This window comes from Pundamilia nyererei, unplaced genomic scaffold (genome assembly GCF_000239375.1).
Source record: "Pundamilia nyererei isolate P.nyererei 1_Seehausen unplaced genomic scaffold, PunNye1.0 scaffold00015, whole genome shotgun sequence".
Lineage (NCBI taxonomy): Eukaryota > Metazoa > Chordata > Actinopteri > Cichliformes > Cichlidae > Pundamilia > Pundamilia nyererei.
Window position 1 is genome coordinate 466,293 of NW_005187416.1, and position 23,292 is coordinate 489,584.

General features: G+C 39.1%; 1 protein-coding gene across 12 annotated transcripts in view; it reads right to left on the bottom strand.

The window, feature by feature from the left end:
• The window catches only part of ncam1a (neural cell adhesion molecule 1a), a 249,772-nt gene that overhangs the window by 68,206 nt on the left and 158,274 nt on the right, over positions 1 to 23,292 (bottom strand). For all 12 annotated transcript variants that reach the window (XM_005725345.1, XM_005725341.1, XM_013908873.1 and 9 more), the window contains exons 2-4: positions 5,354 to 5,428; positions 2,870 to 3,079; positions 2,125 to 2,268 (exon numbers count right to left, since the gene is read on the bottom strand). In XM_005725345.1, the coding sequence (XP_005725402.1) occupies positions 2,125 to 2,268; positions 2,870 to 3,079; positions 5,354 to 5,428 (429 nt within the window). The remainder of the gene's footprint in view (positions 1 to 2,124; positions 2,269 to 2,869; positions 3,080 to 5,353; positions 5,429 to 23,292) is intronic.

Sequence of the window (23,292 nt, forward strand, 5' to 3'; positions counted from 1 at the left end):
TTCTGTGTGATTAGGGTTGTTTCCTGCTTTACTTTAACAGTTAATTTTCTCTGGTGTTTCAATTCGGTTTTGAGCCTCTGTTTGTTTGATTTTTCTGCATTACTTTCATCTACATTTCCTTCCTTTGCCGTGTGTGTGATCCGCAATCGCTGTGCAGTGTATAAAGAGCCCTTTCCTTCTCTTTGTTGCATTGCCTGTGTTTTTTATGCTTCTTTTCCTCCTCTCGTGCTGTCTGATTTCTTCTTTGGATTCATTCTCTGGCTTTTTTGGATTCCATCATTTTTCTTTTCAATCATCTTTCATTATCTGTTGTTGTTTATATGAAATCATAAGTGATTAAAGCTCGCTTTTTGTTTGAGATCTCTTTCTCGCGTGTCCTAGGTGTGGGTCCTTAAGTCTGCAATCCATACAAACTCAGAGTGAGACATGAGGAGCAATAGTAAGATCTCACCAACCTGAAAGACAGTGGTTCCCAAACTTTTTTTGCTAGGCCCCCCTTTGTTTTACAAGAAAAATGTATTTCATACCTCAAACATTTAGTAAACAATTAAGCAAATACAAGTAAACTGCAATAAATTACAGGTAGTAATAAACAACTCTTTTACGGTACGTCCACACCTACACGGGTGTTTTTAAAAACGCAGCTGTTTCTATGCGTTTGGACCTTTCGTCCACACGTAAACGGCGTTTCGAATCACTGAAAACGGAGATGTTTTTTTAAAAACTCCTTTTTGCGTTTACCTGTGGACGAGGAATACAGAGTTCGTCGCGCAACGTCAAAGGTATGTGCCTTTTTTCACATCATGCTGTGCGCACGTTATTGTTTACATGAGATGAATTGCAGAATGGCAGATAGACACAAAATATTGTTACTGTTAATCTGACTATCTTCCGGTTTTACACGCTTACATATACACACGCAGTTACTGTCCCTCCATTTACAAAGGCAGAGGCGTCACGGTGCAATTATTTTACATGTAGTTGTTTTTTTCCTCTGTAATAATATTCAACATTGCTATCAACACATTTTTCAAAAAAAATGCCTCTCTGTGCAAAATGGGTTTAAAAACAAACAACTGTGGGATACTGTTTGTCCGTGATTTAAACAGCCCAGCGCTGCTCCCGACGAAGGGAAAACCAATTCTGCAGGGGAGACCTACCTTGGCATTTGTGCAGGTGAAACCAAAGGGAAGATATGCTTCACCATATTTTCTAGTCTTTGGCTTAGAATGAAGTTGGTTTGGAAACATATTCAGCTATGCTTCACCTCCTGCTTTGCGTTTGTGTGGGCGCCCCGTGCTAGCAGTGTCCACGCGTCTTTTTTTTTTCCCTTTTCATACCGCGCCCCCCCTGCAATGGCTCTGTGCCCCCCCCTATGGGGCGGGCCCCACACTTTGGGAAGCTCTGCTGAAAGAGAAGGTATCAAATGTGTCAGGTATGACCTGAAGTCAGAACATGAGATGGGGGTGGTTTGCAAACTGTTTATGCACAGAGCACCAACGATGGTCAGACTTAAGCAACTTTTGCTTTTGTGGCTGAACTTTACTTCATCATTGCCAAAACAGATGCTATGATTACGATTTGCAAAGCAACAAAAAAAATCTGATTCTAAACTAGCAAATCTGGGTAGGTTTTATTACAGTTTTTTTGCTGTTATTGTTGTTAGTGACAGCAGAAGCTTTCTTAGATTACACTTTCCTTCCTTAAAAAAACCATGCTGAGTTTTTCAGATTTTTTTTTCTAACTATAGTTTTCCTTTATTTGGCAAAATTAAACTCAGGTGTGCCCTCAGACACATTTTCTAGTGACAATAACCACCTCTTGCTAGGCCTAAAAATACAATTTTCATGTTCACGCATCATCTATGAGGTCTAAAACTACTTTCCAATGGAAAACGGTTGGCTTTGTTCATAGATGATGGGCAGCAGGAGAGGGAGATGAGGAATAGTGTGGCAAATTGATTGGAAAGCATGAACTGGCAAACAGCATTGGCAGGGAGGTAAGGTGGCTGCTCACAGAGTTAAGAAGATGGAATGGAAAGGCAGGTTGGATGTGAGAAAGCAGCTAAGCAGTGGGGTGTTTTTTCCCCTCTTTTTCTTTTTCTTTTTTTTTGAACAGACTCACCATCTTTGGCAGGTTGGATCTTGGAGCCCTTGTGCTTCCAAATAATAGTGGGTGGTGGTGAACTGACAACATCACAGACTATGTCAGCATCCTCACCCTCGATGAACTCCTGCGGGTTGGAAGTACTCTTGAACGTGATCTTTTCTGTGGGGGAATGGACATATTACACATTTTTATATGTATTAACACAGAGAGTGACATTTGTAAAGGTGAAAACTTACACATTTTCAATTTCAGTGGTTCACTTTGGTGTTTATATTACACATACCAAAGTTTCCAATAATTAGGTCAGTATATTTGAAATAATCCCCATGAGCCAAAAACTTCAGAGTGAGCTAAATGCTCAGTTTCCAGTATGTTATAGTTCAGTTCTTATTATGGTCATTTCACACAGCCCTGGCTGGGAGAACAGCAACCCCTCACACCTGCTGTTTAAATCTTCTGTTTATGAGAGGGGCAGCCAGTCGGAAGAAAGCTGGCTTAAAGGGACGGTGCTTAAACGGCTGGTTTCATACAGTGGATAAACTCACCAAAGTCCAGCTTGCCAAGCTAGACTGAGAATAACAGTATGGAGCTGGAAATCAGGTTACCTTTAATAACATAAACACTGGCTCTCTCTATTTGAAATGCATTACTCAAAGAGAGCGTTGATAGTGGCTGAGTTACTACAGTTTATGCAGTAATGTTGACTACCAACTCTTCACTGGTAAAGTCTGTAAAGACTGCAAAACCAGGTCATACTTACGGAAGATCTTTACTTGGACAGTGGCCTGGGCTTCCTTGTCTCCATCCTTTGCCACACACTTGTAGATGCCAGCACTGTCCACGGTGGCGTGGTATATGGTGAGAGTCGACGTGGCTTCATCACTGCGGCTCACAAAAATGTCTGCCCTGTTGGGAAGGATCTTCTCACCGCTGGGGGCGTACCAGTCTATGTCTTTAGCATCTCCTACCACTGAAAATAACAAAGTAAATAATGAGATAGAAAAGCAAAACTTTTTTTTTTTAAAGAATTTCACAAGTGGCCTGTAAATAATAGTCAGAACCTATAGGATTGCAACTGAAATCTGTTATCTTGTTTGGTGCTTTTGATGTTTTGCATTAGCTTAGATATGCCTCCCGCTTTGCAAGAAAAGATATGACTCTGAGCATGAACTTGTCGAGGATGCCATGGGCCTGTTACATCACATTACAAAGCTAGTGTGTGCATCTTAATTTAAAATTCAAACTTAATTTACTGCAACGATCACTGCACTGTGTGATGACCTGGGGAAGAACTGTCATCGCTGGCATTCATATTCTTCACATCTGTTCATGTTGGAATAAAGTAGTTGTAGTTCCTTATTTCCCTGATGAATGCATATGTGGAGCTGATTAAGGTTTGAGCTAGACTTTGTTCTCATTAGAGAATGTGAATAAAAATAGTTAAAAATGAATCGTAATTTGAACGGAATATATCAAAACGAAATTAAGAATTCTTGGTTTGAAGATGGTTTGGAAGCATTACTGTGAAATCACAATCTGTTTTCATCCAGTGTATGTTATGTAAACCCAAAGACTAAACAGACACAGCAAAACATAAAAAGGGAGATATGAATTATTTCTGTTTCCTCAGTAGGATTATTCAGTAGGAGGAAACTTTGACTAAAAGAAAAATCAAACAACGTTTCAACATTATTCATCTTTTTATAAACAGTAGTACAAGCAGAGGCAGTTTTTTGTTTCCCTGAAAATTATTAATACTATCTCTTCTCTCAGCTCTAAATGTATTTTGACACCCTTTTCAAACGGAGGAATTCGAGTTCAAACGAATGCAAAAATGTCTTCATAGAACAAAGAATGAAATCACTTAGTACTTAATGTCAAGGCTTCATATTCCACACACAGACACCCATCTTTGCTTTTAGGGCTTCATTTTTACAGAAACATTCTGCTAAAAGCAGTGAAACAACAGGTCATTAGTGGGAGAGAAGTGGTTATTTTTTTCAAAAAGAAAAAAAAACAACCTTGATTGCATGTAGTATGCAAAAGAAAAGTTTGACTGGACTTTGTAATTCCCGTGAAAAACAGTCCACCACTACTCCTTCCATAGGAATTAAGAGGGTATGTAGCTGCCTGGTGCTGAAAATCAAATAGACTTGTTGACGTGGATATGTGCAAGTGTGAGCACCTCTGTAAAAGGAAAAGTTTTGTCACTTTGCTGCTCTGGAGCATTCAGCTGTAAATTAACACATTGCCATGATATTCCCAGGAGCAGACATCTCAGCAAATTCACCCCAAGATCAAACCGTGCAATGCTCAGAGAAACTGCATCTCGGATTCAGCAGGTCTCAGCCAACATAAGAAATATTAAAGTTCATGACAGTACAAGTATGGGATGTTTGGAAGTGTTCTTTGGAGAACTGAGAAGTGGAGATGCTTTGACATAATGCACCGCAGTTTGCAAAAAGCAAATACAGCTTATCAGCACAAACACCTCAGAACAACTGTCGAGAGACAAAGTCATGTAGGAAATGATTATTTCAAGTTAGTCCGGCTACAGGTGGTTCAATAAACTATTTACTCATAAGTCCTATGAAGGTAGCTGTGCAGTGTTTTGAAGTTTCTATTTCAAATTCAAGAAAATGCAATGCATTCATTGTCCAGCATGATTGTAACTCACATCAACGGGATAACGAGAGAGATGCTTTGAATTTTCATACTGGACGACCCCTCGTAAGGGCTATGGGCATGCTGTTAATTCAGTCCCCATCAGCTTTGTTTTGTAGTGTAGAAGTAACCTGGGTTAATAAGACCAAATGAATGAATAATCTCTATTCAGAAAATTAGGACGTTATTTAAATGTAAGAAGATGTTGTATAATGGCAGACTGCAGATCTGTCTTTTGTAAGCAGCATCTGTATCACAGACAGGCTGACAAATGCACAGAGAGAATGTAAGACCTCTGTCTCATTATCTTCTCATACAGCACCTCTCTCCCACCTCTTCTATGTCTTATTTCTTACATGACTCAGATCTCATCATCCCACCACCTCCACAGAATAAGCCCGTCAATTTATCCTTGTGATCTTTTTCTCTTTTTTCCTCCACCAGTACACCAATCTCATTATTTAACCTAACTTGTATTACTTTCATCAAATTACCTCAATAAATACTGCCAATATTGCTAGATGAGGTGACATTTGCATCAAGCCGTGTTAAATGAGGGATGTAGGAAGATCACTCTTACCTTCGCAGATGAAAAATTTGGAATCTCCTACGCTGATCTCCCCTTGTGGTGGAGTAATTTCCACCTGAATGGCAGCTGGGCGAAGAAAAAAAGACAGGACAAAATATAAATTAGTCTCTGGTTCAATCGAAAGGAACGGTGACACGGGGCTGAGACACAATAAGGCAAGACTCAAAGTGAAATGGCCATGCCTGCTCAAAGGAACAACCATGTTTGTATGTAATTTCTATGCTCACTAGAGTGCAACATCTCAATGTGCAAATGTGTTTGAGTTTAAAGTTGCACCCACAAAGCAAAGGAACTCACAGAAGAAATAATAAGCGTCTTTGGTGGCGTATGTATTTATTTTGCACCATGTTGTGAACTGAAACCTGCACTGCTGAGCAAGGACACGTTGGTTCTGGAATTTGCTTTCCCTTATTTATAGTTTGCGATTTACCCCTAGGAAGCAAAACTGTACCTTTTGCTACCAACACTTCCATTTTTGTTGTTAGTGAATTGTGTATCTGATTTCCTCTCTGACACTTGACACTCAAAGCACAAAGCTGGCACCTGAAGGCAGCATAAAAGAAAAAGTAGCAGAGTGAAAGACAAACTGAACTCTTAGAGAAGGACAAATCCTAACTAAATTAGGCGAGACGCGGACTTAACATTCGTTTGCTCACCTTATAAAAACGACCTAACTAAGCCACTCCGAAGCATTCTTGCATCCCGACTTCTGTTTACAGACGCTTAAGAATACATAATACCATAAAGGCTCTAATGCACATCTTCTCTCAGCATCAGCTAAAGCTACAGTGACAGAGATGAGATTTAAAAAGAGCAGAGAGAAACGCTTGCGTGCACCCTAACAAATTTGAATTGATTTTCAAAGGCTTGATCAGCTAATCCTAACTCGCCAGTGCTCCACTGTACTACAAGGGATCTCATGACTTTTTAGAGTGACATGGTTTAATATATGACTCCTATCTTCAATGATATGTGGCACAGGACTAAAGCAAAGCCTGTGAAGTAGAAATACCACAGAATCGTGATCGGAGCTTGACAGAGAAGTCCCGCGGAGCCTCCAGCATGTCGCCACTTCACACAAATGAGTGAGTCAGTCTCAGCTCAATTCTCACCAGGAGATTCATGGGAATGGTTTGCGAGGACTTGCCATTCATAGACAGGTAGCCAACTATCATCACAGCACAATGTGGCATTGTTTCGTAATGCTACAGTTTCGCCATTGCAGAAAAACCTGCATGACTAAGAAGATAATGTCACATCAAAGACCTTTGCTGCTCTTTCTCTCCTATACACATTTTATGTGTAAAGGCATCATCATTATGGTGTGAAGCTTTACCTCAGCCATAATTCTGGAGTGAGGAGAGTGAACACCGCATCCAGACACACAATGTGCTTTTGTGTTTAGAAGCATTTTGAAACCAATACGGTTCTCAGTGTTTTGGCCAACAGTATTTTCTTCTTCTTCTTTTTTTATGCTTGACTAAAACATATCAGGAATGCTGTTAAGGGTCCAAAATGTCCCTTTCATCATATTTACACACATTGTAAGACACTGTGAAATGCATGGTCCACATGAGCAGTGCAAAGCCACAAATAAGAACAGCTAAATTATTAGGTACACCGGTTCGCAAATCAGCCAATCACATGGCAGCAACTTGATGCATTTAGGCAATGGTGTAGATGAGATAGATCGGTAGAGAGGTACTGGCATAACTATGCTACTCGTCAAAAAAAATGTAAACACTGGTTCTTAAATTGAACCGGAAACAAATGCTGCAATCATCATGGTCAAGGACAGTCACAAGTATTGATTTCATACATGTGTTCAAAGTGTGAATAATATTCCCTTTATGCCTTGGTCAAGAAGTCACACAAATATTGATTTGCAGTAAAACACTGCATCTGCCACATGAATGAACCAGCCTTTGTTCCAAGCCAGCACACAGGCATGTTTGCTTTTAGAGGCTGGAGGTAGATACAAAGACAACAACATATCCATTTCCTTCTCTCATCTAGTACGATCCCAGATACCATGCTATACCCATGCCTCCTAAGACTAAAAACACTGGCCCAAAACCAACTGATCATATCTGCAACACTAAAGACAACAAAAAGGAGTTCAGGCAGTGTGGGAAAGATAGCTATTCCCAGATCCACTTTCTCAGTCTGTGTGTCTACATGGGCACTTGTGCAGTATCTCCAGGATGGAGTGGTGGCTGAAAGTGTCGAGTGCGACTGTTTCTTTGATGAGAGCCCATCATGGAAGTTAAAAATAAAGATTCAGTAAAGGTAAGCCATCAGGTTTAATCACTGCACAAATGTGAGTTGTGACATGAGATCGACTGAGAGGAAATTGCACTTTCAAAAGTGGGTACCAGTAAGTACACACCAAACACTTTGCGCTGCACACAACAGAACAAAGATTTGCTGATCATTTGTCTCACTTGTCATTTGCAGTATTGTAAAGAATCTCCCCAGGCCCACTATTGTTGTCAAAGACACAAACATAAAGCTGCTGACAAACTAACTACAAAGTGAATTATTTCTCTTTGTAGCAGTTCGTACCTAAGATTATTCATATTCATCTCAACAGCATCAAAATATAAGGCAGAAGCTGAATATTCCACGAGAGCCAGCTCTGAGAATCAATCAAATCAGAATCGAAATCAAAACTTGATTACCCCGGTGCCAGATGGGTAATGTTAAGCTTCTGCTCAGAGTAATAAAAAAGCAGCGCAGCCCTGCTTCAGTCACGAATCTACTGGCAAAGAAATTCAAGTGAGGGGGATGACTCCAGGTGTGATCTATAGTACACAAAACTAACTGTGAAAGAATTGAAATATGTTATTTAAACAAACAAAAATAAAAAGGTGTGATTTTGAAGAGCTGCTTTTTTAAAGATCTTGTTTTTGAAAGGTGTAATGAGTTTTCAGATAGGGATTTTGGTTGGATGCGGTTCCTAGATTAAACCGTTTTGCAAGGATCAAAAGATTACACAAGTAACTTAATGCTAAATCAATGCTGGGGTGAGACAAATGCAAAGCACACCCAGAACACTCAAAAGTATCTGATTGCTGCAATTTGGGCTCAAATGAAATGCTCCTGGGAATTTTAACTGCATTTGCAATTTGCATCTAATGATATGATCCAGATGCCCTAAGACTGTAAAAACATAAAAGATATTCTTCATAAAAAACTTTAATGTTAAAATAATCCAACATTAGCTTCCATTACATTTATGAGCACAATAGAAAAAGGAAACAGTTATATATTTAGGCATGATTTAGTGGCATAAGATAGCAGGTAAAAAAAACAAAGAAATCTGCCTCACGGTTTTGTGAGGAGAGAGCTCAGATAAAGGATGAAGCTATCTTTGCCCTAACATGTTCTCTCATGACACCAATCTAATACCCATCCTCTAAGCCTGTCCCTCACTTCCAGTCCTCTAAAGACTCATAAACCTCTCTGTCTACTCTGAAGTCTCCCTTTAGTCTTCCTTCGACTCCTAACGCACATGCACAATAACCACATCACCTTGCTTTTTAATAAACAGAATTTACTGTCACTGCAACCGCATGTTTTCACAGAGATAAAAGTATACTGAAGGTAAGCTGGGCCAGAAAAAAATTCTATAAATGAATGTAAATTTAAACTTCAGAGAAACACAGATGGCAGAAAGATGCTGTATAATTTTCACAGTTGCAATCAGATGCACTGCAGCATGCACACATGTCTTCCATTCTAGCAACAACTTTTATCTCGGAGCTAAATTAAGCATTGTGTCTCTTTTTAGAGAAGCATGTTGTAGCTAATGAGCAGACCAGAGAAGTTAGGGGCTTAACTTCAGTCAGTCATCAGATTCTATGTATCGATTGCAACGGCTGTATTTTAGTTTACAGCGAGTCAAAAGACTTGAGTAACTTTTTCATATGTTCGATTTCTTTGTTTCTCTTGCACAAACAGGAAAATAACAACAAAAATACAACATTTCTTTAAGCACCGATGGCCAAATTGCTGTTTTAAATATTTGTAATGCGTTAGAACAGTTTGTGCACAGCTGGTGAATATCTCACTTTACATCACCCACAGCATAGCAGCTCAGCTTCGACCTCTGAGTTTCCATAAATAAAAATTACCCCATCTCTCTTTAGCATAGCCTTTCTATTCTACTGTATCCAACTGTTTAGCCACACATGGCAGCTTCCACACTCAAACCTCAGTGCTCATGTTGCAGGTTGCTCCCTTGTCATGGACCACACATGAGGGTTACAGTATTTATACACCTTTTCTTTAGCGACATACACTTCCACACATAGACAAATGCCCATTCACGCATGAACAGCTTGCCAACCGTGCTGACCACTTACGCTATTAATTTGACAAAGTAAGAAAAGAAGTTAGATGGAAGAGCCCATTTAAAGCTACTTATGGTAAGCTCAGAGGCGAGATTAGTAATAGTGTATTAATCTACTGCTAAGCTGTCCATACTTTGAAGCAAATATGCCTGTGAGGCTTTAGTAACAATGACCAAAACTAAAATGGCAGTGCTGACTGTTCTCTAGCAAGAGGATTATGGAGTTTACAGCCTGTTGCTGGTAAACATTCTTTAAGCATCTAAACCACAGAGTTCCTTAATGCCAAATTATGTAAGAGCACAAGTATCTATACACGGCCACATTGCTGTCATTACTTCATTTTAGGATGTGCAAATTTGAAAAGAGAACAAATAAGAAGTTGTCAGGTTGGCTGGGAAAAAACCTGAAGTTTGAAGCAGCTTCTGTCCCGTCTTGGATCAGGAGGTTTGCATGCCTAATTGCAGCCTGGCAGCCTGTGGTGACTGGCTCCATTACAAGGAGGCTACAACAGTCAGCTGTTGGTGCTTAACATGCAAGTCATGTCGGAGTAAGCACACACTATGGAGCAGACAGTGCTGTGTAGGGCTACACATCAATAGCACATATGCTTGAAAAGCCGTCGTCTGGGGACGTACAAGAACAGATGAAAATGTCGTCATTTGTGTCCAAGATTTACATTTCTCTTTTCTTCCTGCGGCTGGAAGAATGTCAAAATGTCAGCCATGAAGGTTCCAAGCACACGCCAACCACATAATGTTACCCTCTCAAAGCTTTCCAACTGGAAACACATTTCTCTGAGATTTTGTATTCCTTAATTTAATACTAAATTGGTTAGACAGGTTAATCCTTAATTCCCATCTGGCTGTTTGGAGGAGGAAATAGCTGGATTCTTGAGATATTACGAGGCAATTCTGATCACAAATTAGAGCTCCATCATTTTATATGAATATTTTGGGACACCTTTTTCTTTCCATTTGAAAGAGAAAGAAGACAGGAAAGTGTCAAACTCTATTTTAAAACTGTTATTGGATATGCCCTATTAAACTAAGGCATAAGGATTTCTGGTTGCTTTCCAAACTGCAATTTGCAAAAAACATTTTGCAGCATCCTTCTTGATACACTGGAGGAAGATTATATTTGCTATATTATAGTATAGCTATATTATTTATATAGCGAGTTTAATTATTTAAGCCACTATTTTGTCAGTCAGAGATTAATAGGATTATAATTTAATGTTTAATATTTCTAAAACAAACAAATTTATCTTTTTAAGTTACTTGTTTACGCTTAGCCTAAATCTGATTGGATCAGCTGGTTGTTGTTACCAACAGGGAAGTTGCATAGTGCCCTCTGGTGGATAAAGTATGGAACGTCAGCTTGGTTGAAGGGTGTTTCTCTTGCCCCTTATACAATTTTTAAATGCCTATAGTGATTGATCAGCAAATAGCTAATATCAGCTGATAACAGCATCATGCCATCATCATAAATCGGTCAATGATCTTAGCTCAAAATTCTACAAACCTAAAAACCACCAACCAGTACAGTGCTGTGGCCTTAAAAAAATTCTCTATTAACTATTATTTCTAATACTTCTCATCCATCACACAATATTTAGCAGCAACAGTGAATTTCTAAAATATTAAATGATGAAGCATAAATGTCAGATAAAATCTAGCCTAAAATCTTCTGCCACCTCAGAGCTTTATCAGTCAAGTCTGCTTGTATTGCCTGACGAGAGAATAGAATTTCTATACACCTCACAAACCCACACTTAAGCTCCCTTTTGAACCCCTTTGCAAACTTTAGGAAACTTCTCTACAAAATTCGAGAAGAGTTCTAGCAGCAATTGTCAAAACCTACATTCTTTCCATAAGTCCATCTAAGTCATCATTCCCACAATTACTTCTCAGTTTCAGTTCCTCAAACACTCTAAAACTTTTTCACTCTACTTCTCTGACTTTCTCTGACTTGCCAGTCAATCCACAAAAACAACTCACACTACTTCTAGCAGTTTTTCACCCTGATAACCTTTACAAGATGTCTACACAAAGGGGGTTGTGGCCTGTTATTAGTTTCCATCAATGTCGTTTTGTTTTTGTCCTTTCCTTGCCCTGAAAAACACAACCTCTCTGATCTTTCCTGCAGTGTATACTGATTGAAAGAAAGCCTAAGCGAGCTGCATTTCTATTGCAAGACTCCAGTCAGCTTGGCGTTTACAGTACGTAAATACTTTTACATTTTAGTAAAATGAAATTAATTCAATATATATGTAGAACTTAAAGCCAGATGTTGTACATGTTGTCTCTTATATTCTGATAAAATATAGTCCCTCTTTTGGTGTTTTGATTTGTTGACGTTTGAGGCTATAGCTTAAACTTCCTATTAGTAAAAGTATAACCCAGAAGTAATTCTAAACACTTACTGAAACTTCAAAAGGAAACGAGTTTTGCAAGTAAACAATGAATATACATAACAGTTGTTAAAGCCATTTTCCTACCTCAGCTAACTTTGAACATTACGCTTCTAATTTGTTTTTCAGTAGCAGATAAATTAGCCTTACAGACGCACAATCCAAAGTGTCTCAACCACTTATCATTAACCTGCTGCACTTTGAGGCACTGCACAAAATACTAAGCAGCTGTTTCCATGTGCTGCGTGTGGGTGTCAGGCCTTAATCAAATTGACATAGACGTGTTACCTTCTAAGCTCCTTCTCCTCACATCTTTCAGTCATTCACCGCATCAGCTTTGTCGGGATTATGGTTGTTACCAGCATCCCCTCCAACCCTTCAGCACTTGAGTTGCCTTCCAAGTGCATTTTAAGTGGAGAAAAGTCATTGTGGAAGAGCACAAACGTGTGCTGCAGAATTCACACGTTTCAGATTGTTTTTGCACTAAAGTTTGGAGCAAACTATGGTGTGAGCAAAGGCTACTTCCAACTTCAAACTTTATATTTGCCCTCAAGTTCTGATGAAAAATGCGTAGTCTAATCTGTCCTCCTTAAAATACACAACACCGTGATACATTTCCAATAAAGGCTCTTCTTCCCTCATAAATATTTGGATATTAAACAGAGGCCAGTATGTCCTTCTTTGATCTGACTAATTTAAGCCTTCTCGTTTTGACAGGACCTAATTACAAATCGTGAGGAGAATGCTGTGCAAGAGGCTGAAAGGCTGGAGAGGGCAGTCGAAGGGAAAACGGCTACGGCAAGAGGTCTGGCTGTGAAGAGATTACATGTAAAGCCGACTGTGGTAATAAAAGGGGAAATGGCTAAAGATTACAAAACACAAGGCAAACATTTACAGCTCTGTATCAACGCTATAGGCTGCGGTATGCATTACACCACCGAGTAGCTGGCCTCACCCGCAGTGGGAGTAAAAACGTGTAAAAAGTTTGTCTAAAGAGCTCTTGGGTGGTTCCTAAGGAAAGGAGATATGGTCATTTAAAACACTGAAAGGGGTCATTCACTGAGGAGCAAGACTGTGCTCAGCAGTTGCTTGGCATTGTGCCCCACCATTTTTATAAATATTGTGTGAACAAAGTTGGAATTTCAGCTTTATGCTGGCATACAAGTAGGAAAGTAAGATTTCAAGGATCGACAAAGGAAACTGATCATCTTCTGATAGCTGTGGTTAAATATGTATTTATTGAGCGTTGACATTTTGCTATAGAAAAAGCAGCAGGTTTCTTTCATCTGGAGTCAATCTCTCAGGATGTTGAAGGGCAACATGAAAATTCACAGCACATCCGCCTCACCGGGTGAAGAGGAACTTATACAGGTTGACCAAAGTTGACAATGCCCCCCAAAAGAGCCATGAATATTTACACAAACCTATATGTGCATACAGAACAAACTTGGATCAGCATTAATAAAGCTCTGTAATGGTTAGGCACCCAAATATTGGACTTGTGCAATCAGGAATCGGTCCAATCGAAAGGCTGGATAGGAAACAACCGTGCATCATCAGCTGTGGGTTGCTACTGGGAGAGCTAACGTAGCATGGAGGAAGCTAATGGCAAAGTGACACCAGTTTGAAGTCACTTAGATACACGTGTGTGTCTGTGTGTGCGTGTGTGTGGCAGACTGAGGAGGAAAGGAGAAAGTAGCGTGACCGTAAATGACAGCAGTACACAGCAGTCTATGACTCACAGTGAGCTGGATGACAGGTGGATAACACAAATACATTTTTAGTTTTATCCATTTAGTCCTGCTTACATTTATTTTCTAACTAATAAGTACAAATTCAGTCAGTTTAAACGCTTTAGTTGTGATTTTTTGCTACATTTTTTTTAAAAATTAAATTGGGTATGTTTGAGTTGAACCGGAATGATTTCTGGTATTTTAGGAAAACAGCTTATAATAATATCAGATCAATAATTAGCATCAGTACATACTTTAAGCTAATATTTCTGTATCGGATCAGAAATAGGAAAAAGTTGGATGTCTCACATGGTAATAATTCCATTACACTATTAGCAGCTTGTTTATAATTGTTATAACACGCACAATATACCATACTAGTGGTCATCCCGATTATTACGTGGAGACTGGCAGAATTCAAAGGTTAGCTCTCCAAAGCTTCAGATTATTGTCCTACATTTCACACACTCAACCAATTGCACTTCTCAGCTAAAGCAGATCATGAAAAGTATTTCCAAGTAATTTGAATCTGGCCTGACCTGAATATGCCACAGCTCCTACCAATTAACTTTCAGCAGGGTCTTTCTGTCACAAGGTCAAATCCCCTGGTGCAATATAATTAAAAGCAATACAAGTGAGGCCAAGCTTTAATTCGGAAGAAGAAAATGTAATATGTTTTAGGTGAAGGGAGGGCAGAAATTATAACAGATTTTCTCAACAAAACAATAATCACATTAGCATAAAAAAATGGGTTCAAGTAACAAAAGAGCATTTTTGAAAAAGGAAAATACTCTGTCTGCACTAGCGCTGGTCTTTCTAGGCCATGCTGAAGTCTTACTGTGCTTTCTTTTGGCATCTTGCAATGTCTTCTTTCAAAGTTAAAAAAAAAAAATCCAAGCTTTATTAAAATGGAAAAAAAAGAGCCATGGAGTGACGTGCACGCCTTTTCGTCCCTTCAGGTTTTAGCTCTCTGTATGAGGTACTTCTACAGGCTTTTATGCCTTTAAAGTGGTGGATATGTTGCTTTGATTTAAAGAAGAGTTCAGGCTCAGAATTCCTGAGCAGAGATCCTGCCAAGGTTTGAAAAAAATAAAGTGTTAATCACTGAGGAAGTACGAATGTCAGATAAAACCTCACCCGCATATCTCTGGTCTGTCTACAAAGCCTTCTTCTCCCAACTTAAAGCGTTGTCAGTCAAGCAAAGTTTACTTATATCGCTTGATAAGAGAATAACGTTTCTATAGAGCTCACAGGATCACACCTGTGCTCTCTATTGAGACCCTTGCAAAGTTGAAGAAACTTCTCTCCATGTTTCTAGCAAGAATTCTACCAGGTATTCTCAAACTGTATATCCTTTATTGAACACACCATCCCTACAATAACTTCTGTTCTACTGAGTCGCTGTAACTTTTTTTAAACTAAACCTCTGGAAAAAAACAGATACATAAAATTCAATCAGCGCACAAGAACAAATGTAATTTTGGTGACCTGTTTTTTCCTGACTCCTGGAAGCCATAAGTTCCCTCCAGTAATTAAAAAAGCCCTTACTATTTCAATTTGGCATCACCTGTAATTACAACTAGTAACTGTGACAACACCCCTTGGTTTGTACCTCTACGGCTGTGACCATTTTAAGAGCTAGAAATGACCCTATTTAGACTAGAGTGCTAAGCATTAAGCTATCACCAGCAAGCTCAGTTAGCATGGTGGATCCATAGTCTTTATGGGTGCATGGCACACATGTAGATACTTAACAGATGTAGAAATTAACTTCCTTTTGGAGCAGGCGTTGAGTAAAAGTTTAAGAAACAGAAGAAGAAGAGCTACTGGTCTACAGGAAAGTACAGCAAACATAAAATGGACTCACAAATTCCTTCTAAAGGACAAAATTTGAGTATTTGTTGCATTTTTATTTAGCATCATTGGCAGGTACCCAAGACGAAATGTGGAAAAGATTCAACTTTAAATTACGTATTTAAAATACAAAATATGAGTAACTGTATTCCGTTACAGTTACTTTGTTGAAATGAATGGATTACACGACGTATTTTCCTGTTTCATAAGGCTATGCCCTCTCTATTTTATGTAATTCCACGCCGGTGGAAACCCAAACAAAACACGCATTAAGAGGCTCTAATGCCTGTGTCTCAATCAAAATGTGACCCGGACTTGTGGCCCGCATAATGACGTGAAGAAATATTTTAAAAAAGGCAATAGGCAGAGTGTTACAGGCATCGAATTGTTACAGGCATCGAATTTTAGCCTCATGGGCAGTGTAGTCCGTGCTGCAGGGAGCATGGACTGCCATACCCGTTATGTGTCTGAGAATGTGATGAGGGAGATAAAGAGTAGAAAAGTACAAGTTGTCACCGACCAGAAACGGGAGATGGAAGCATGTAAATATAATAATAACCACTGCAGCCAAAAAGAGTGCCTGACGAGCCCAGTTGTAAGTAAGCTATTAAGACTCGGCTGTACACTGTGTTCGTGTTTTCCTGCGAAACAACAAGTTCCGTTGGAGCAGCCTTTCAACGCCTCTCACTTTCTCTCGCTAGCAAAGTTGACCCACACAACAAAATAAAGCTAGTTTTCGGCTACGAGCCCGACACAATCCCAATGTATTAGCCAGAGGTCCCTTTACTACAGTTCGGAGCCACGAACCTGTTTTATATACGCGCGGAATAGTTTACTATACGAGATCGCTGCAAAAAGTGCAGCCTTACCTAATGTCCACCCTACTGTTACTCATTTTATATTAAGATTTAAAAATCGAGTTGCTATTGGTATGGTATAGCCTTCAGTAATAGTAATAAATCACACAGCAATGTTACATTCATGAAGTTGTAAAAAGCATGATAATATATTAAGTAATCCAAAGTATTCAGAATGAGTTACACTTATTGAGTAACGTAATGGAGAACATTAAAAAAATACATTTTGGGGCATGTATTCTGTAATCTGTTGTGGAATACATTTTAAAAGTAACCTTCCCAACACTGGTTAACTGTACATGTAAAAATGCATTTAACTTAGACAGATAACAAGAGTCCGTCTAATATCTACATAAGCGCCTGTATGTCCAAAGGCCAGTATGAGTGAAATTGCCAGTCTGCACCCTAATTAACTAATGAGGCCAAACGGGTTAAACCACTACCCCTGTCTTCTTTCGTTGTTTGACCCTGAAGTGGCCCTGCATCTCACCAAGTTGATAATCACTGCAGACCTGCAGAATACTCCCTCGCATACTAATGGCAAAAAGACCAACACACCAAGTACAGCAGCAGTTTGTGTAAACAATCTTTACAATGCCAAAGTGCTTCTTTTACAGAGATTTTTTCACACTCATGTCCACATTCAAAAGGAAACACAATCAGCGCATCCCACTGAGATATTTTTTGCCCTCTCTGTTCACATTCAGTTTATCTTTCACTGAATCATGACCCCATTTTGTTTACAGTAGAGCTCCAGTTTGAAGCCATAAAGTGAGTTTGAATGCATCTCACATCAAACCTGTGCGAAAGGGAACATTACTAGCAAAAGAACTTGATTCTATAAGCTTCTTTTACTGCTTGTTTGTTCTAAGGTTGTGCTCCTCACAGTACACCAGGTTTTGTTTTGCTATTACAAAGCCCAAGTAGCAAGTCTACACTGGCTGGATGCAGTTTAAGTCAAATTATGCACACTGCAATTATTCACACTATTATTAACTGTCCTTCAGCCCGAGATAATGCAATAAAATGTGTCACCTAAAGCTCCCTATCATCACGTCCAATCATATCGTCCTTTTACTTTCCATGCCATATTTACAAACAAATTTGCAATTAATCAAATGTGCACAAACTGATTGGAATACTGTGAGCTCCAAGCCTCTTCGGGTCCCAGTGTCTGGGGCAGCATGAAAGTTAGCTGCTGTGCACAGGTTGTAATCCAGTATTGCTCACACTTCACTCAAAATCCTGGCTCTAGAGTAACAATTGTATTCTCTACTCTGTGTTTTGATGTAAATTCCTTTATCTACTGTAACTCGCTTCTTGGCTAAAGAAAGAAATTGCTTTCCAAAGCAGAAAAGCAATTGCCTATTTACAAAGTTCTGAGAGTTGCAGGAAGGTTTCTGTATATCTGACGAATGGTAGTCCAACATTCACTCTTCTTTTTGCTCTGCACAGCCAATACAACAAGTGAAAAAGGCTGCAAAGCGTGTAGATGCTCAGGGGAATCTCAGAGATTGGAATGTGTGCTCATCTTTTCAATGACATGTAGTGATAATTTTTTTTAACACTAATGTGACATTGGTAGGTGGACTTGTAGCAATACATTTTATATGATAACTTCAGTGTTCCAAAATGAAACGTATTCAATTTTAAATGCTATTCTGGCTCTAAGCTCTAACAGGAGTTGTGTTATCCTTCATGGACCAGTAGCCTCCTCATCTGAATTGTTGACAGTGGTTTAATGATCCGAGAGGCTTTTTTGGCAGCGACTGGTTTAGATTAACTTGCAGAAATTGAGTCAGCCAGAACTTCGCCTCGAGGCACCTCAAAGCCCCTTGGCTCTGGGATTGAGTGGTTATCGCCATCCATACTTAGACTAAAATATTCTCCAGATATAAATCACACTTTAATGTCTGCTCAACAAATGTGTAAATCGGGGCCAGTTTTGAGCAGAAATCCAAAAACTCGTTCAAATGGGTCTATTACAACAACAGTTTGGAGAATCCAACATTTCAGTTTCTGAGAAACAAAATCAGCATGTTTCAGAAGCTCATACACTCCAAGTAGTAAACACAGTTATCACAATGACAAAATAAATTCTGTCAGTCTGCCAGAGGAGGACAGTATATGCCACAAATGAAAGGTGCAAAGAATGGCAGAGAATGAACAAGGCCGATCTTTTCAGAGAGCTGGGAGCTGAGCTGACCCCTGTTTAAGACTTTTTTCTTATCAGTCTAACCCACTCGTGCAGTGGATGGCCTTCCTTTATAAAGGACTGGCATTTTTGCTCACTTACTTCCTTTATGACTCTTTCCTGGCTGATTGTAGGCTATGCAGCGCAAGAGATATTTTGGCTAGGTGATCTTTAGGTCAACATAAATGGTAGTGTGTGATTTAATTGGTTCAAAAGCAGCTACAAAAGGTCTCAGGCACCTTACAGGAATGAGGGATGTATAAATTGTATAAATCAGAACCAACTGTGACACCATCTTCTTACAAGGTGAACTGCTATGCTCCAGAGATTATCATGACCAACACATCGATAGCTTCCTAGCACCTCTTACAAGCAGCTTCTTTGCTGACCAAAACTGATGTGAGCCACATATGTATATCACTCACTTTATTGGTTAAGAAAATAAGCAGGAGAACAAGAAAGACAGAAGAAATACAGCCTGCTTTACACAATGGGGTTGATATCATTGAACCAAAAACAAAAACCAAAAAGAGCTGTTCATAAATTCTGTTTCCTACTCAGGATAGAATTCAGAAATATTGTGATATTTTCACTGTTATTCGCGTTCTTGAGCTTCACAGCAAAGCAGTGGGACGTTTTCTTTGAAATATGAAACAAGGTGGTTCGTGCAGTACGTGATCTTCATTTAGAGAAACGCTAGCATTAACAATGCCCCCTCGGTGTGAGAAATTCTTTCAGACATGCTCTCATTTGTTACGGGTGATTTTACAGAGGTACTGCAATTATCTTGACAGTGATATATGGGTGTTTAAATCTGCTAAACATAGCACTTTCATAGCAAACTGTGGATGACTTCCATGTATACATGCAAAATAGCGCGTGGCGTGTAACCAAGACACAGAGACCTCAGCCTTATATAGTCCACTGAATGAAACTGAGCCTGTAGAGGGGATTGGATATGGCAGGATCCATGAACAGAGGCTAACCTTAAATCCAATTGAATCTTTTGCAATTGTTTTACAGCCCCTGGCCAGTTCTGTGCTTATTCCTCACACCATGCCTCAAAGGACCAGATACAATCCCTGCTCTCTGTAAGCACTCTCAATATCATCCCGACACAGACATAAAAGCAAACCAAAGAACCCCTCATTCATGTATCCATTGATGACATAAGGAGTCAGAGTAGATATTAAGAAACAGAGGCTGTAACCTCTGGGATGTGGTTCTGGATTTATAATGGATGGGGATTCCACACTGGCTGCTTGAGATAGAATAAAATTCTTTTACATAATTGAGAGTGGCCTGTTAATTCTTTCCACTAGGGCCTTTCCATTTGACCATGCACAACTTGCCATGATGAAAGCTTCTAACAAAAGGATATTTATCTCAAACATTCATACACATCGTAAGAGTACATGACTTTCTTGCCACCTTTGCAAAGTATCACTTGGGAGATGGACGATACTGGTCACAAAAAATAGAACTTGTTCTCGCAACTGAGACACTGTCTGTCACTCATGCACAGCTGCAACTTCAATATCCTTTAGCTGCAATGGAGGGACCTTCATCCAGCTCTATGTCTGGGTTGTGTTCCTGAAGCACATTTGTCATCTCACTCAGTGAGTGATATAGCACATCATTATATACCAACTAGTCCAACTTCAGTAACCCTACAAACGTCACTGCTGTTTAGTTTTCTGTCTTCATTTATGTTGGAAGTGATAGCAGAGCTTCACGTTTTAATTTTTTCAGAAATCCCTCAGTCAGAACATGCTACATCATGTTTAGGTGTAAACTAGCAAGCTAAGCTGATTACTCCGCGAGGCTCCTGACTACGGTAGCCGCACTGCTCCGACAATCCATCAAGCGGTGCGCCTTCGTAGCTTACCAAAGTCATACTAGAAAAATTTTTAACAGATTTTTGAGCGCAGTGTATCACATAAAATCACATAAAAAAGGAAGGTTTTCCTCCCTTTGTCACTCTTACTCATAGGGGGAGCAAGCATGTGGTTGCCAGATTGTTGGGGTTTTCTGCATTATTTTACAGTCTTTACCTTACAATATGAAGCTCCTTAATATGACCTTTGTTTTGATTTGGTGATATAAATAAAAATGATAAAATAATATGGTGTGTTCAATAAATAAAACTGGAGAAAAGGTACAATCCACATACTCCCTTTGTTCTGTTTTTGGAAGATATACCGTCATTTCCTAATGTGAAGAATTTTATTGGCTGTGTTGTCAAATTATTTGTAAAAAATAAAGAATCATTTGTTTAAATTAAATTTTTGAATTTAAGTTTTTCCTTTTGCCACTACTTCTCATGTAATAAAATATCAAGAACTATCCAAGACTTTATGACTATATATATGATTAAATATAAATATACACTAGCACAATAATTTGTCCTCTTGTGTTTTCTCTATTCCATTTCTGTTTAACTTTAGCATAGCCCTCAGTTCTTGGAAACAGCATTTAATCAAGTGGCAGTATTCTCTGAGGTTATCTTCTGTAGCTGTACATTCATTATTTCCAGGCTGCTAAAAATGTTCAATTAATAATTGCTGCCTGAGCTAGTTTAGCATTTTGATCTTTCAAAGGCTTTATACAGGGCTTTTTATTGAGGAGTGAATTTATGTTCACTTCAAATGGCACAGAAAAACAAGCAAGCAGTGGTAATAAGCACACTCGTCTACATGCGTCACTGTGTGAAACTCCTTCTACCATCCCACCTCAACAACGAGGTCAAAGCTTTGTCTTCTACACAGCTGCACTCATGGACCCGGTCATGCTCATATTGACTTTGCATTGAAGGGAGGTCTCCCTAATCACTTCGCCACCCCGATGCCTACATGAACTTTGGAACTTAAAAGAAGACCACACCTATCTGAACTAACCTGGAAGTATACACAGAAATCTAGGAAATATTAGAAATACTTCAGCAGTCTGCAGGAATTCTACAAGTGAAAGATTAGCAGTTATGCTTTGATAACTGTTCATTGTAACTAATAATCAGTTGAATATTCAAACATTTGACGTTATTAAATCAAATCGATCACATATCTTCCTATATTTTACAAATGTGCACCACTATGCACACCTATGCACCACTCTGACTACAATCAGCACAAAATTAATCCTGAAATATTCAGCTTTTGAGGTTTGTTTTTGAGAAGGGGGATGTTGTCCTACAACCTTGCTTCATGAATCTGGATGTTTTAAGGTCATCTACATTATTGAAGTAATTAATGAGCAAACTTTCCCTCTATTGCTAATTTATATCTATCTAATCTATCTATCTAATTTCTTCATTAAAAAGTGCTACTCTTTGGTATTTGATCATTGTCATATCCTAATGGGAGATTTAAAAAAATATGGCACTATATTAAAATGTAAATAATCGAGGGATATATGCTTAGATGAACCTAAACGTGCACTTATGTTTTACTTTCAGCATTGGGGGAAAAAATGTAAAAACTCTCTTAATTCACAAATTGCTTTTGCTTGTTCTTTAAGCATTGCAACTGGATGCTGTGATTTTATTGTCACTTTTTTTAGACGCGCAACACAAGAGAGTGAGGGCTTAGAAATGAGAAATATTACATCTTTGTGGGGAAAAGTGTGACTTCACATAGTGGATTTGTTACAGGTTTGAGGGTGAAGTTGTTTTGTTTTTGTAAAGCATTGATTTACAGCCACAATGAAAATCTGCAATCAGCGTAGACAATCTGTCTTATTTCAGCTTTTTGTAATCAAACAGGCAAACAGACATTTCATTTCAGCAAGTTTAGGTGGGAAGACTAACACACCGCAGATTAAACCTTTTTTTTTTTTTAAGAAAGAAACAAATTTAAGCTCAAAGGTACACAGACTCCACTGAGGTATTATCATGTTATCCTTTATATACGACCACATGTAGCAACAAATTCTTAAAACAATCCATTCAGCACAGAAAAATAAACTGTTTTTTTATTGCTTCTGTAACACAATCACCACAGAACTCACTAAAAGCCAAATGAAGAAACATTCTTAAAACTGTCCTCAAGCGAAATTTTGTCACTGCTTTCAGGCAAACATCTAATTATCTATCAGTCCAATTTGTAAATCCTCAGAAGGAATTTAATGATTGTGGAAGAAAATGGTAAATGGTAAATGGCCTGTATTTAAATAGCGCCTTACTAGTCCCTAAGGACCCCAAAGCACTTTACATATCCAGTCATCCACCCATTCACACACACATTCACACACTGGTGATGGCAAGCTACATTGTAGCCACAGCTGCCCTGGGGCGCACTGACAGAGGCGAGGCTGCCGGACACTGGCGCCACCGGGCCCTCTGACCACCACCAGTAGGCAACGGGTGAAGTGTCTTGCCCAAGGACACAACGACCGAGACTGTCCAAGCCAGGGCTCGAACCGGCAACCTTCCGATTACAAGACGAACTCCCAACTCTTGAGCCACGATCGCCCTAATGTAACTAATGTAGGCTAATGTAACTCGCAATGTCAAGAAATGTTAAAAACAAC